This window comes from Chiloscyllium plagiosum, unplaced genomic scaffold, assembly GCF_037043375.1.
Source record: "Chiloscyllium plagiosum isolate Xiang-an unplaced genomic scaffold, Cpla_swu_hap1 HiC_scaffold_12, whole genome shotgun sequence".
Classification (NCBI taxonomy): domain Eukaryota; kingdom Metazoa; phylum Chordata; class Chondrichthyes; order Orectolobiformes; family Hemiscylliidae; genus Chiloscyllium; species Chiloscyllium plagiosum.
In genome coordinates, this window is record NW_028270150.1 from 38500985 (window position 1) to 38517712 (window position 16728).

Consider the following 16728-nt stretch of genomic DNA (forward strand, 5'->3'; position numbering starts at 1 on the left):
AATGAGCTTGTGGTGCATATTGAAATTGGCAGGTATGCCATGGTGGGAATCACAGAGAGGTTGCTGCACATGGATCAGGATTGGGAGCTGAATATTCACAGATATACATCCTATTGGAAAGACAGGCAGATGGGTGGAGAGGGTGGGGTTGCCTTACTGGTAAAAAATGAATTTCAATCAATAGTAAGAAATGAAGTAGGGTCTGATGGTGTGGAATCTGTGTGATTAGAATTGAGGAACTGCAAAGGTAAAAAAAGGCTTCCAAACAGTAGTCAGGAGCTGGGGGCGCAAGATACACCAGGAGATAGAAAAGATATATAGGAAAGGCAAAGTGAGCGTGGGGGATTTCAATATGCAAGTGGACTGGGAACATCAGGTTGGTAGTGGATTGCAAGAAAAGGAATTTGTGGAATGTCTACAAGATGGCTTTTTGGAGCGGCTTGTGATGGAGCCCAATAGGAAACAGGCAATACTGGATTTAGTGTTGTGCAATGAGGCAGACTTGATAAGGGAGCTAAAGGTGAAATGATTGTAATATGATTGAATTTATGCTGCAATTTGAGAGGGAGAAGATAGAATTAGAGGTAACAGTATTACAGATGAATAAAGACAACTACAGAGGCATGAGGGAGGAGCTGGTAGAATTGACTGGGAGAGGAGCCGAGCAGGAAAGACGGTGGAGCAGCATTGGCAGGGGATTCTGGGAGTAATTCAGGAGACACAGAAGAGATTCATTTCAAGGAAAGAAAAGCATGGTACAGGGAGGATGAGACAACCACAGCAGTCGAGCACAAAAGCAAAAGAGAAAGCATATAATGTGGCGAAGGACAGTGGGAAATTAGAGGACTGGGAAGCTTACAAAGACCAACAGAGGGCAACAAATAAAATAAGGTGGGAGGAGATTAAATATGAGGGTAAGCTAGCCAGTAATATAATTAGTTTCTTTAGATACATAGAGGGCGAAAGAGAGGCAAAAATGGACATTGGCTCCCTGGAGAATAATAGAGTCATAGAGATGTACAGCATGGAAACAGACCCTTCGGTCCAACCCATCCATGCTGACCAGATATCCCAAAGCAATCTAGTCCCACCTGCCAGCACCCGGCCCATATCCCTCCAAACCCTTCCTATTCATATACCCATCCAAATGCCTTTTAAATGTTGCAATTATACCAGCCTCCACAACTTCCTCTGGCAGCTCATTCCATACACGTACCACTCTCTGTGTGAAAACGTTGCCCCTTAGGTCTCTTCTATATCTTTCCTTTCTCACCCTAAACCTATGCCCTCTAGTTCTGGACTCCCTGACCACAGGGAAAAGACTTTGCCTATTTACCCTATCCATGCCCCTCATAATTTTGTAAACCTCTATAAAGTCACCCCTCAGCCTCCAACACTCCAGGGAAAACAGTCCCAGCCTGTTCAGCCTCTCCCTATAGCTCAAATCCTCCAACCCTGGCAACATCCTTGTAAATCTTTTCTGAACCCTTTCAAGTTTCACAACATCTTTCCGATAGGAAGAAGACCAGAATTGCACGCAATATTCCAACAGTGGCCTAACCAATGTCCTGTACAGCTGCAACATGACCTCCCAACTCCTGTACTCAATACTCTGACCAATAAAGCAAAGCATACCAAATGCCTTCTTCACTATCCTATCTACCTGATACTCCACTTTCAAGGAGGTATGAACCTGCACTCCAAGGTCTTCTTGTTCAGCAACACTCCCTAGGACCTTACCATTAAGTGTATAAGTCCTGCTAAGATTTGCTTTCCCAAAATGCAGCACCTCACATTTATCTGAATTAAACTCCATCTGCCACTTCTCAGCCCAGGGAGAGATAGTAGTAGGGCACAAGGAAATGGCTGAGGAACTGAATAATTACTTTGCGTCAGTCTTCAAGATGGACAACATGAGTAATATCCCAAAAATTCAAGAGAGTGAGGGGACAGAACTGAGTATGGTGACCATCGCTGAGGAGTAGGTCCTAGAAAAACTGAATGGCCTGAAGGTGGATAAATAACCTGGACCAGATGGACTACACCCTAGAGTTCAGAAGGAGATAGCTGAAGAGATAGTGGAGGCGTTAGTGGTGATCTTTCAGGAATCACTAGAATCAGGGAGGGTCCCAGAGGACTGGAAAATCGCTAACATGATGCACCTATTTAAAAGACGAGTAAGGCAGAAGGACACAAAATTACAGACTGATTAGCCCAACCTTGGTCATGGGTAAGATTCTGGAATCCATTGTGAGGAATGAGACGTCTGAATACTTAGAAGTATATGGTAAAATAGGGCAATGTCAGCATGGTTTCATCAAGGGGAGGTTATGCCTGACAAATTTGTGCAAATTCTTTGAGGAAGTAACAAGCAGGTTAGATCAAGGACAGCCAATGGATGTTATCTACCTGAACTTCAAGAAAGGGTGTTGCACAGAAGGCTACTGAGTAAGATAAGGGTCCACGGTGTTAGTGGCAAGGTGGTAGCATGGATAGAAGCTTCGCTATCTGACAGAGAGTGGGGATAAAAGGGTCCTTCTCAGAATGGCAGTCAGTAACAAGTGGTGTTCTGCAAGGCTCAGTGTTGGGACCATAACTTTTCACTTTATACATTAACAATCTAGATGAAGGAACTGAGGCATTCTGGCTAAGTTTGCAGGTGATACAAAGATAGGTGGAGGGACAAGTAGCATTGAGGAGGTGGAGAGGCTGCAGAAGGATTTAGACAGATTAGGAGAGTGAAGAATAGGGAGATGGAGCACAATTTGGGCAAGTGTGAGGTCATGAACTTTGGTAGGACAAATAGTGGCATGGACTATTTTCTAAATGGGGAGAAAATTCAGAAGGCTGAAGTGTAAAGAGACTTGGACGTTCTTGACTAGGATTCCTTCAAGGTAAACTTATAGGTTGAGTCATTCATTAGGAAGGCAAATACAATGATGACATTTATTTTGAGAGGACTTGAATATAAAAGGATGGACTTCTGAGGCCCTACAAGGCTTTGGTCAGACCACATTTCGAGTATTGTGCACAGTTTTGGGCCACATATCTCAGGAAGGATGTACTGGCCCTTGAGAATGTTCAGAGGAGATTCACAAGAACTGTCACAGGAATGAAAAGTTTAATGTAGAAGAAACATTTGAGAACTCTGAGTTAATATTCAATGGAGTTTATAAGAATGAGAGGGAATCTAATTGAAACATACAGAATACTGAAAGGCCTGGGCAGAGTAGATGTTGGGAAGATGTTTGTATTGGTAGGAGAGACTAGGACCTGAGATCACAGCCTTGGAGTAAAGGGAAGACCTTTGAGAATGGAGATAAGGAGAAACTTCTTCAGCCAGAGAGTGGTGAATTTCTGGAATTCACTGCCACAGAAGGCTGTGGAGGCCAAGCCATTGAGTATATTTAAGACTGAGATAGATAGTTTCTTTATTGTCAAGGAGATTAAGGTTTACGGGGAGAAAGCAGGAGAATGGGGATGAGAAACTTATCAGCCATGATTGAATGGCGAAGCAGACTCAATGGGCTGAATGGCCTAATTTCTGCTCCTATGTCTTATGGTCTGAAATCTAATTATCTTACTTGGTTCAGATGAGGGCTCCACCATTACGTATCCTGGTGCTCTGTGTGGGATGGACTGCTTGATATTGACACCACTGTAAAAATAAACATATCATAGGTTAGTCATTGTAATAATGACATAACAGGAGATCACTCAAAAGTACTTTCAGCGAGAGTCAATAGATGTGAAGTTGGAAAAGCACAGCAGATCAGGCAATATCCGAGGAGCAGGAAAGTCAATGTTTCGGGCCGAAACCCAACTGAATCTTTGACTTTCTTGCTCCTCAGATACTGTCTGACCTGCTGTGCTCTTCCAGCTTCACATCTCTTTGCTCTGGCTTCCAGCATCTGCAGTCCTTAATGTCTCCAGTACTTTCAGCTACCCCATTCTTCAAACCTACAGAAACAACTTGAATTAAATTGCAAACATTTTCAGTGGGGAACCAGGTAGATGCAATGTGAGTATGCACTTAGAGAGCGGGTGAATAGCCCTGAGATGCTCTTTGGTCCAGTCAATAAAGTGATACTTGTCCCTGCACACAAAGTCTCCTTGTCACAGCATTGCTATTAAAGTACAAAGTGCAGCATTAAGGAGTAGAAATGTACTGTAAGTAGATGAGAAAAGTGCTATATTGAAGTGATGAGCCCGGGACAAATCAGATATCAATGTCCATGGACACAAGCTGCCTGTGACTGTTGTCCATACAACAGGCAATGAGATGTCAGTAAAATAAAATATTGGAACAGGAACAGGTCATTCAGCCCTTCGAGTGAGTATATTATTCACATGATCATGGCTCATCATCTAATTCATGCCCTGTACCTGCTTTCTCCAAATATAGTGTCATTAAGTCATAAAGATATACAGCACAGAAACAGACCCTTCGGTCCAACTCGTCCATGTCAACCAGATATCCTATCCTAATCTAGTCCCATTTGCCAGCACTTGTCCCATATCCTTCTAAACTCTTCCTATTCATATACCAATCCGGATGCCTTTTAAATGCTGTAATTGTATTAGTTGTCTAATATTGTGCTACTATTTCAGAAAGGTGGTAAGGAAAAGCCAGGGAACGATAGATCAATGAGCATGACATCGGTGGTGGGCAAGTTGTTGGAGGGAATCCTGAAGGATGTACATGTATTTGGAAAGGCAAGGACTGATTAGGGATAGTCAACGTGGCTTTGTGCATGGGAAATCATGTCTCACAAACTTGATTGAGTTTATTGAAGAAGTAACAAAGAGGATTGATGAGAGCAGAGCAGTAGATGTGATCCATATGGACTTCAATAAGGCATTCGACCAGTTTCCTCATGAGAGACTGGTTAGTAAGGTTAGCTCTCATGAAATTTAGGGAGAACTAGCCATTTGGATAGAGAACTGATTTGAAGGTAGAAGACAGAGGGTGGTGGTGGAAGATTGCTTTTCAGACTGGAGGCCTGTGACCAATGGTGTGCCACAAGGATCGGTGCTGGGTCTGCTGCTTTTCATCATTTATATAAATGATTTGGATGTGAGCTTAAGAGGTATACTTAGTAAGTTTGCAGATGACACCAAAATTGGAGGTGTAGTGGACAGCGAAGAAGGTTACCTCAGATTACAACAGGATCTTGATCAGATGGGCCAATGAGCTAAGGAGTGACAGATGGTGTTTAATTTAGATAACTGCAAGGTGCTGCATTTTGGAAAAACAAATCTTAGCAGGACTATACATTTAATGGTAAGGTCCTGGGGAGTGTTGCTGAACAAACAGACCTTGGAGTACAGGTTCATAATTCCTTGAAAGTTGAGCTACAAGTACATAGGACAGTGAAGAAGGCGTTTGGTATGCTTTCCTTTACTTGTCAGAGCACTGAGTACAGGAGTTGGAAGGTCATGTTATGGCTGTACAGGATTTTGGTTCGGCCATTTTCAGAATATTGTGTGTAATTCTGGTCTCCTTCCCACTGGAAGGATGTTGTGAAACTTGAAAGGATTCAGAAAAGATTTACAAGAATGTTGGAGAATTTGAGCTATAGGGAGAGGCTGAATAGGCTAGGGCTGTTTTCCCTGAAGCATCGGAGGTTGAGGGGTGACCTTATAGAAGTTTATAAAATCATGAGGGGCATGGATAGGATAAATAGATAAGGTCTTTTCCCTGGGGTGGGTGAGTCCACAACTAGAAGGCATAGGTTTAGGATGAGAGGGGAAAGATATAAAAGGGATCTAAGGAGCAACTTTTTCACACAGGGTGGTGCGTGTATGGAATGAGCTGCCAGAGAAAGTGGTGGAGGCTGGTATAATTACAGCATTTAAAAGGCACCTGGGTTTGTATATGAAGAGGAAGGGTTTCGAGGGATATGTGCCAAGTGCTGGCAAATGGGACTAGATTAGTTATCTAGTCGGCATGAACAAGTTGGACCGAAGGGTCTATTTCCATGCTGTACTTCTCTATGATTCTATAACTCTATGACTGGTATACAATGGCATCTAGGTTTTGTTGCACCATCCCCTTCCTCAATCTATTGCTATTCAGATAATGAGTTGCCTGCCTGTTTTTGTGACTGAAGTGGACAACATCACATTTATCCACATTATCCTGCATCTACCATGCATTTGTCCACTGACTTAACTTGTTCAAATCACACTGAAGCTTCTCTACAATCTCCTTACAGCAAACCAACCCACCCTGCTTCAAGTCCTCTACAAACATGGAGATTTGGCATGTAGCTTCCTCAACTGAATCATCAGTACATGTTGTGAATAGCTGGGGTTTAAACACTAATCCCTGTGGTGCTCCACTAGTCACTTCCTATCACACAGACGTAGACCCGTTTATTCCTAATTTTTGTTTCCTGACTGTTAACCAGTTCTTAATCCATCACCTTCAATATTTCTTTCACCATTCAATCCATTTCAGTACATGACCGCCAATCCCATGCTCTTTAATTTTACATGCTAAGGTCTTATGTGGGATGCTATCAAAAGTCTTCTGAAAATCCAAGTAAGCAACATCCATTGGCTCCCTTTATCCAGTCCACGACATCCTCAACAAATTCCAGTAGATTCATCAAGCACAACTTCATCCTCATAAATCTATGCTGACTCTATCCAATATTGTCACTATCTTCCAAGTTCTCTTGTATTACATCTTTCATGATTGATTCTAGCATTGTTCCCATGACCAATGTCAAGCTAACCAGTCTATAATTCATTGTTCTGAGGAAGAGTCTGAAGAGGGAGATAGCACTCGGCAGGGTGACACTAGGTACATGAACATACAAGATGGCCGTTGAGCCATCAGTTGGTCAACTTGACTTACAAGATGGCTGCCGGATCACAATATGGAGAGAAACACCAGAGCTGATACAGATACTGCCTGGGGCCACCAGAATGCCAGCACAATGCACTCACAACCCAGTTGATTAGCTTAAGGTGAATGAGGTAGAGAAATGCTAACAGCTTGATACACACTGAATACAAAATGCTAATAACCAGGGCTGCAGTAATTGTCCTTCTCAGGAAGAGCAATTAGCGCCCATTACTACAGCAATGGATTTCCATGCAGACATTGAAACTGACAATGTCTACACTAAAACTGACAATGACCACGCGGAAATTAACAAAGGCTGCGCTGGAACCGACAAAGACTGTATCGAAACTATCAACGATTTTGCAATGATTGCCATAAACAAACCATGTTACAAGGACTATAATCTCATCACGGATGTATTGTATCATAAGATGTATAAAAGTTTCTTGATATGTTGAGAGAAGACTTGCAGCTGACCGCTGTGCTGTTGGTGTCTTTCTCTCCCTGGAGCTCTGGTATTTCCTTGTGCAATAAACTCTGTGATTGAACCCCAATTCTGACTCTGAGACTGGTGTTTTTCCCCACAACAAATCACTCAACCTGAAACATTAACTCTGATTTCACTCCACAGATGCTGCCAGTAATTTTTGTTTTTGTTTTTGTTTCTAATTTACAGCATCCACAATTCTTTCAGTTTTTACAATGCATTGTTTTCTCTCTGCATCCCTTCTTGCCTAATGTGGTTACATTAGCTCCCCTTGGATTCAAAGAAACTATTCCAGAATCTGTAGAAGTTTGCAAAATGACTACCAATGCATCTGTTATTTCTAGGACCACTTCTTCTTGATGTTTCTAAGCTCAACTCAGATAGATTCTACATCACCAGAGTGAATACCCTTCCTCACAATCACATCTCTAAAAACTGGAAACCTCTGCATATTCAGTCCTCATTCATGGTCACGTTTCAGCCATGTCTCTGAAATCCCTGCTATACCATTGCCATTTACATTTATCTGTGTCACTAATTTATCCATTTTATTGTGAATGATTAGCGCATCAAGGCACAAAACTTGAAGGCTGATCTTTTTCGTGTTCTTCATCTCAATTACAATGGTCCTGCTCAATCTCGTCCTTGAATTCTCTGCCTATCACATTTCTTATTTCCCACTTTGTCTTTTGTTTTGGTCCTTATTTCAATGCTATGTGTCTCCCTGTAAGGGTTTCTATCCACCTGCCCTTTTAGTTTTAACCCTCCCCAACCACACTTGCAAATGCGTTCCCTCAGACATCAGTTCTGGTCCCACTCAGATATATCCCATCCGACTTGTACTGGTGCTACATTCTTCAGAACTAATCCACTAGCTTGCACTAGCTCTCCAGATGTGTGTTCATCTGATTTATCCTGTAATTTATATTCTGATTAGCACACGGCAGTGACAGAAATCCTGAGACCACTATGTTTGAGGCCCTATTTATTAAACCTGCTTCCTAACTCCCTATATTCTGCTTTTAGGATGTGATCACGTTTCTTCCTTATGTTGTTGGTACCAATGTGTACCACAACCACTGGCTTTTTTCTCTCCCACATTAGAATGTCAGTTTCCTGGTGTCCAAGTTGAAGGTCTGCAGGAGCAAGCAGCAAACTGGACCCACTCGGACTTTCAAGTCGGAATCCTCAGTGTCTGGTTTCAAGCCGGTGAGTGAGAGAACGGGAGTCTGCACATTAATGTGTGAATAATAGGTGATAATCCCCACGAATGATTACAGATTAGGGAGAATCTCATTTTTAAATCCGCACTTGCTTGGAAAAGGTGACTTTTTTGTCTCAACATTAAGAAAGGCCTCATTTGACATCTTACCTTAATTTCCCAAATTTCTCACTATAGCCCATGTAATTCAGGACCTGGAAAGATTCCAGCTCAGAATCATTAGCTTTCTGTACTTGTAAAGTTTATCATTCTTTTCTCCATTTGACTCATTTTGCAAACATTTGAAGTTTACATGTGTTCACTTGCAGTATATAAGGGCTGTCTTTGGAAATAAAGAGTATGATGTGGTTCATGTATGGAATGAACTTCCAGAGGAAGTGGTGGATACGGCTACAGTTACAATGTTTAAAAGATATTTACAGAAGTGCACGAATAGGAAAGGATTGGAGGGGTATGGGCCAAACACAGGCAGGTGGGGCTGGTCTAGTTTGGGATTATGGTCGGCACGGACTGGTTGGACCGAAAGGTCTGTTTTTGTGCTGGATGCTGCTATGGCATTATGACTCTATGACTGTATGACCCTTTAAGAGCTTTGCAGGCAAATCAACCAAGTGTCATTGATAAGTATGTACCTGTCAGGCAGGGAGGAAAGGGTCGTGTGAGGGAGCCGTGGTTTAATAAGGAATTGGAATCCCTTGTTAAATGGAAGAGGGCGGCCTTTGTAAAGATGAGGCGTGAAGGTTCAATTGGGGCGATTGAGAGTTATAAGGTAGCCAGGAAGGATCTGAAGAGAGAGCTAAGAGCAGCAAGGAGGGGACATGAAAAGTCCTTAGTTGGTAGGATTAGGGAAAACCCTAATGCTTTCTATAGGTATGTCAGGAATAAAAGAATGACTAGGGTAGGAATAGGTCCAGTCAAAGATAGAAGTGGGAAGTTGCGTGTGGAGGCTGAAGAGATTGGGGAGACACTGAATGAATACTTTTCGTCAGTATTCACTCAGGAACAGGACATTATTGCCGATGTGAATATTGAGTCACAATTAATTAGAATGGACGGCTTTGAGGTATGTAGGGAAGAGGTGTTGGAAATTCTGGAAAGGGTGAAAATAGATAAGTCCCCTGGGCCTGATAGCATTTATCCTAGGATTCTTTGGGAAACAAGGGAGGAGATTGCAGAGCCATTGGCTTTGATTTTTATGTCCTCGTTGTCTACAGGAATAGTGCCAGAAGACTGGAGGATAGCAAATGTGGTTCCCTTGTTCAAGAAGGGGAGTAGGGATAACCCTAGTAACTATAGGCCGGTGAGTCTCACTTCTGTTGTGGGCAAAATCTTAGAGAGAATTGTAAGGGATAGGATTTATGAACATCTGGATAGGAATAATGTGATCAAGGATAGTCAGCATGGTTTTGTGAAGGGCAGGTCGTGCCTCACAAATCTTATTGAATTCTTTGAGAAGGTGACTAAGGAGGTAGACGAGGGTAAAGCGGTAGATGTGGTGTATATGGATTTTAGTAAGGCGTTTGATAAGGTTCCCCATGGTAGGCTACTGCAAAAAATACGGAGGTATGGCATTGAGGGTGAGTTGGAGGTTTGGATTAGGAATTGGCTGGCTGGAAGAAGACAGAGGGTAGTAGTTGATAGTAAAGGTTCATCTTGAAGTGCAGTTACTAGCGGTGTTCCGCAAGGATCTGTTTTGGGACCATTGCTGTTTGTCATTTTTATAAATGACCTGGAGGAGGGGCTAGAAGGTTGGGTGAGCAAGTTTGCGGATGATACGAAAGTCTGTGGAGTTGTTGGCAGTGAGGAAGGATGTGTCAGGTTACAGCGGGATATAGATAAGTTGCAGAGCTGGGCAGAAAGGTGGCAAACGGAGTTCAATGTAGGTAAGTGTGAGGTGATTCACTTTGGTAAGAGTAACAAAAAGATAGGGTACTGGGCTAATGGTCGGATACTTGGTAGTGTGGATGAGCAGAGGGATCTTGGTGTCCATGTAAACAGATCTCTGAAAGTTGCCACCCAGTAAATAGTGCGGTGAAGAAGGCATATGGCGTACTGGCTTTTATTGGTAGAGGAATTGAGTTCCGGAGCCCTGAGGTCATGTTGCAGTTGTATAAGACTCTGGTGCGGCCGCATCTGGAGTATTGTGTGCAGTTTTGGTCGCTATACTATAGAAAGGATGTGGAGGCGCTGGAACGGGTGCAGAGGAGGTTTACCAGGATGTTGCCTGGTGTGGTAGGAAGATCGTATGAGGAAAGGCTGAGGCACTTGGGGCTGTTTTCATTGGAGAAAAGAAGGTTTAGAGGTGACTAAATAGAGGTGTACAAGATGATTAGGGGTTTAGATAGGGTTGACCATGAGAACCTTTTTCCACGTATGGAGTCAGCTATTACGAGGGGGCATAGATTTAAATTAAGGTGTGGTAGGTATAGGACAGATGTTAGGGGTAGATTCTTTAATCAGCGAGTCGTGAGTTCATGGAATGCCCTGCCAGTAGCAGTGGTGGACTCTCCCTCTTTATGGGCATTTAAACGGGCATTGGATAGGCATATGGAGGATAGTGGGCTAGTGTAGGTTAGGTGGGCTTGGATCGGCGCAACATCGAGGGCCAAAGGGCCTGTACTGCGCTGTATTTTTCTATGTTCTATGTGTCTGGATGCTATTGTATGACCACAGGCAAGAGGTACTCTACAATGTAACACTTGAAGCACAGATTGCATCTGGAGACTAATGAGTACTTCGTATATCAGTTTAGTTTTAAATAAACATACCAGACACCTTCAAGTAAATGGGATTGATATAACTCAGTTGTGTTACATTTAGATAACACAAGAATATTCAAAGGGATATTTTCCAACATTTTCAAAGGAAGAGCAAGCTGACAGCATTTTAGCAGCAGTAGAGGTTGCAAAGCTAATGGACGGAGTGAAATATTGACGCAAAGGATGAACTGTAAACACCGAGTGTGCTTCAAGTCAATAAGTTAGGAGCCCCGTGTACTAAAGGACATTGGGTGGATATAGATGAAGGCTTCCTTTTCTTCTGAGATTCAGGGAAGTGACCAGAGGGTTAGAAAGTAATAAGAAGTATTCAAGAAAGAGTTTCAGAAAACTCCCAGTAACTGCAGATCAGTCAGTTTAACATCAGTAGTGGGTAGGTTTTTAAGAGCAATACTTTGAGGTAAAAAGGGGAGACAGCACAGGTTTGTTCACTAATTCGTTTATTTTTAAATGGAGCAACAGTAAAAGTTAATAAAGGCAAAACAATGCACATTGTCGCTATGGAGTGTGAATAATCCCTTGACAAAGTGCCATATTAAAATTGGGTCTCAAAATTAAGGCGGACAGAACAGGGCAGGAGGGTCAAGATCAGCTTGGATTCAAAATTGTTTCAGGAGAATAAATCATGAGTCATAGCAAATGGTTTTTTTTTTAGAATTAATCTTGGGAAATACTTGAGTCCTTGAACAATAAGTGCTGGGACAACTGATTTTCTTGATGCACAGGCATGAAAGACTTGGATACTGGAATAGAAGGCAAGATTTCAAAATTTGTCATCAAACTAATGAGGAAGGCATTTGATACACTTGCCGTTATTAGTCAGTACATTAAGTATTGGAGTTGGGAGGTCATGTAGCAGCTTTGCAGAACATTGGTTAGGTCACTTTGTATGGAATACTGCACACATTTCTGGTCTCCTAGCAATAGGAAAGATGTTGTGAAATGTGAAAGGTTTCAGAAAAGGTTAACAAGGGTGTTGCCAGGATTGTAGGGCTTGAGCTATAGACAGAGGCTGAATAGGCTGGGGCTGTTTTCCCTGCAGTGTCAGAAGCTGAGGGGTGACCTTATAGAGGTTTATAAAATCATAAGGGGCACGGTTAGGGCAAATAGCCAAGGTCTTTTCCCCAGGTAGGGGAGTTCAAAACTTAGAGGGCATATGTTTTGGGTGAGAGGGGAAGATTTTAAAAGGGATCCAGGAGGCAACTTTTTCACACAGTGGGTGGTGCATGTTTGGAGTGAACTGCCAAATGAAGTGGTGAAGGTTGGTACAATGACAACGTTTAAAAGGCATCTAGTTGGGTATATGAGTAGGAAGGGTTTAGCGGGAAATTGGCCAAAATTCTGGCAAGTGGGAAAAGGTTTTTTTAGGATATTTGATCGGTATGGGTGTGTGGGACTGAAGGATCTGTTTCTATGCTGTACATTATCTATGACTCTTCGACGGTGAGGATAACAACAAATATGACAGGACAGAAATAGACAAGCAAAATGAGCAAGGCAGAAGTGGGTACTGCAGATGCTGGAGATTAAAGTCAAGGTTAGAGTGGTGCTGGAAAAGCACAGCAGGTCAGGCAACATCCAACGAGCAGGAAAACTGACGTTTCAGACAAAAGCCCTTCATCATTCCTGATGAAGGGTTTTTACCCAAAACATTGATTTTCCTGCTCCTTGGATGCTGCCTGACCTGCTGTTCTTTTCCAGCACCACTCTGATCTTGAAGCAAAATGAGCAGTCAAGTGTCAGATGAGATTTAAGAGACATGTTTAAGTAATGCATTTTAGCAGAAGGAATGGGAAAAGACAACATGGACTAAATGGCACGGTTCGAAAGAACATCAATGGGATGGGACTGTATTTGCACAGAAATATGGGACTGTATTTGCACAGATCTTTTGAGATGAAAAAGCATAGTGAGATTTTGATTAGCAACATGAATGGGACCTTGGACTTCACAGATAGAAATGTTGAGCACAAAAGAAGGCAAGTTATGCTGAAGCTGTACAAAACTCTGGTTATACGGGATTAAAATATTGCATCTGACTCTCAATGTACTTTAGGAAGGATTGTTTTAACCCGTTACATAGGTGGTTGTACATCACTTGGTGAGAGCAGCATTCATTATTCCATTGAAATTGTACCAGAAGCAGGTAGCAGTGAACTGCCTTCTTGAAAGACTGCTGCCCTTGAGGTATAGAGACATACGCAGTGCTGTTAGGAAGGGAGCTCCTAGTGAAAGACAGTGAAGGAATATAATTCCAAGTCAGGATAGTATGTGGCTTTGAGCTGAACTTACAGGTCGTGTTGTTCCCATGCATCAGCTGTCCTTCTAGATGGCAGAGTTCATGAATTAGAAAGACATTGTTGAAAACGTTGTGGTGAGTTTCTGTAATGCATCTTGTAGATGGCACACACTGCTGCCACTCTGTGGCATTGAAGGTGGTGGATGTGGTGCCAATCAAGCAAGCTACTTTGTTCTAGATGGTGTCAAGTTTCTTGAGCAGTGTTGGAGTTACACCCATCCAAGCAAGTCACTTTCTTGTAGATAATGGTCAGGCACTGGGAAGACAAAGTTACACACCACAGAATTTCTAGCCTCTCACTTGCTCTTATTGCCAAAGTATATATATATAGCTGCTCTAATTCAACTTCTGATGAATAGCAACCCCACATCCCCATCCTTGAATCAATAACAGTTATGCCATTGAACATCCAGGGACAATGATTAGATTCTGGATTGTTGGATATAGTGTTTTGTCTGGCACTTTTATGACAAAAATATCATCTGCCACTTTATCAGCCCAATCTAGGTCTTGCTGCAGATGGACATGGACTACTTCAGTGTATGAGGAGTCATGGATTTGTGCATTCATCAGCAAATATCCCCAGTACTGATCTTATGAGAGAGGGCCATTGATGAAGCAGTTAAAGATGGTTGCACCTCGAACAATATGTGACAATGTTGTCACGTTAAAAAGGTTCTTACATCCTGGGTTTTTTTTTAAAGAAAGGTTATAAAGGCACAGATTCTGAACTGACTACAGGAAACAGCTTAAGTAAATAACCTTTTTTGGTCTAAATGAGGCCTTTAGGTTTTTTTAAGACAATTGTAACAATGGAAAGGGAATGGACAGCTCTCACAGACCAGCCTTTCTTGTTTTATTTTAGCTGTAGCATCAGAAGCTGTTCAGGTCCCAGAAGAGTTGGAAGCCTCAGTAAATGATTCCCAGCTGCTTCTATCTCTGAAATCTCTCTTGGTATTGTTTCCTCCTGGATTGGAGAACTGCATATAAGTTCTGTGACTGAACTGACCTATTTCCCAGGAGCATGTTTATGGGATGTTACTATATTGGAACAGTTATTTAGTAATAGTACCTATTATTCCATTAAGGTTTCCAATAGTTAAGATAATATAAATTGCTCTTTCTTTTGTTCATATTTTATAATGTTTAACTAAATTGTGTTTTGCTTAATGTCAAGTGTTCACATCACATCTGGAACTTGCATTGCACATCTACCTTTAAAATAAAAAAAAGTTAGGGTCTATGCTATCTTCTTATTTTGAGGGGGGCTGGTCTGGTTCATAACAAATTGGCGACTCTAGGCAGAATCAAAATCTTTCAAGTCGAGTTCAGGATTGTTGGACATAAAGGTGGCGAGTGTCTTTTGTTTCGGGTGTTGAATTTGATTGGTTTCACAGGGTGTACCTTGTGTGGTAACGGCTCTTTCAGTCACTAAGAGTTTTCTAGGGGCGGAAAAAGTGACTTCAGGAATTTTACAAAAAGTGAGCAAGGTAAAGTAGCTGGGATGGGAAGACAGGCTGGATTAGGGATTGCCTTTGTGTGTGAGAAAAGGGGAGGTAATTGCAGCAACATTTAACTTTGCTGGAAATGCCATCGGAATCTTTGGAAATGGCTAGAATTCATTTATAGATGAAGCAACTTGTACATGAAAAGGAAATGAAACAGTTTGAATTACAATTAAAAGCAGAAAGGAAAGATGAAAGCCCTAGTGGAAGAAAGAGAGAAAGAGAGAGAAGAAAAGTAGAAAGAGAGAGAGTTTGAACTTCAGAACTGGCAATTAGATGGGAATGTCCACTTGAAAGGGGGGAAGTGAAGGTAGAAGGAATCTAAGGAAGAACTCAAGTCAAACATTGAGTTTGGAAGGATCAGGCAAAGTAATTTGAGAGGTGGATAAGGGCATTGAAAATAGATCAAACATAGGATAACCTTAGAGAGAAGATTATTTTGGAGGAGTTCCTGAAGTAGTGAGAACTCATGTGGAAGAGCAGAGAGTTAAAACAGCAAGATTCGCAGCTGAAATGGCAAATGATTATGAGTTGGTTCATAAATCAAAGTTTGGCTTCTGACATCAATTTTAAGCTGGATGTAGGTTTGCTCACTGAGCTGGAAGGTTTGCTTTCAGATGTTTCGTCACCATACTAGGTGACATCTTCAGTGAGCCTCCGAATGAAACATTGGTGGTTCATCCTAGGACAAGCCAAACAGAGACATGCACTAGGATTCCTAGAAGCATGGCATTCCAATCGGAACTTGATCAACAAACACATTTTTGATCCCATTTATCACCCCCTGAGAAAAACATCAGGAAATAACATCACCACAGGAAATGATGTCACCACAGGAAATGATATCACCAATCCAAGAAAACTCAAACATATAAATAGAAAGTGGGCTACACCACTGGTGCTTCATACAGAGGCTCACTGAAGAGACTCACTGCTCCTCGGATGCTGCCTGACCTGCTATGCTTTTCCAGACTCTGATCTCCAGCATCTGCAGTCCTCATTTTCACCTCACTGAAGATACTAGCTAGTACAGTGATGAAACATCTGAAAACGAAACTTGCAGCTCAGCGAGCAAACCTACATCCAGAACCTCAACCTGAGCTACAAACCTTCTCAGAACTTGCTATCAATTTCAATCTGTGAGGGATAGAAATTGGGGAAAGAGAAATCCACATGTGGTAAGGGAAAGGGAGATCTCATTGAAGATAATAAAGATAATTTACCACAAGGTGAAAAGGAATATCACGGAGGGGAAAGTGAAGTAAAAAAGCTCAGGTGTTTTCACTGCAATAAAGTAGACCACATGAAGTTTGAGTGTTGGTGTTTAGATGAACGACTGGGAAATCATTTAAAAATCACCTGATGAAGGAGCGTTGCTCCGAAAGCTAGTGTGCTTCCAATTAAACCTGTTGGACTATAACCTGGTGTTGTGTGATTTTTAACTTTGTACACCCCAGTCCAACACCGGCATCTCCGAATCGTGGGAAATCAGACGTGTGAAAACAGAATAAGCTGTGATTTTTGTTGAAGTGGTAAAGCAAAGCACAGTGGAAGCTAAAACGCTGCACCAGGATGTACAACC

The 16728-nt window shown here is 42.1% G+C and overlaps 1 protein-coding gene across 2 annotated transcripts in view; it reads right to left on the reverse strand.

Annotated features, from left to right (window-relative positions):
* The window catches only part of LOC122555520 (NXPE family member 3-like), a 68120-nt gene that overhangs the window by 34548 nt on the left and 16844 nt on the right, over positions 1–16728 (reverse strand). For both annotated transcript variants that reach the window (XM_087992691.1, XM_043701543.2), the window contains exon 4: positions 3585–3658. In XM_087992691.1, coding sequence (XP_087848817.1) covers positions 3585–3658 — 74 coding nt within the window. The remainder of the gene's footprint in view (positions 1–3584; positions 3659–16728) is intronic.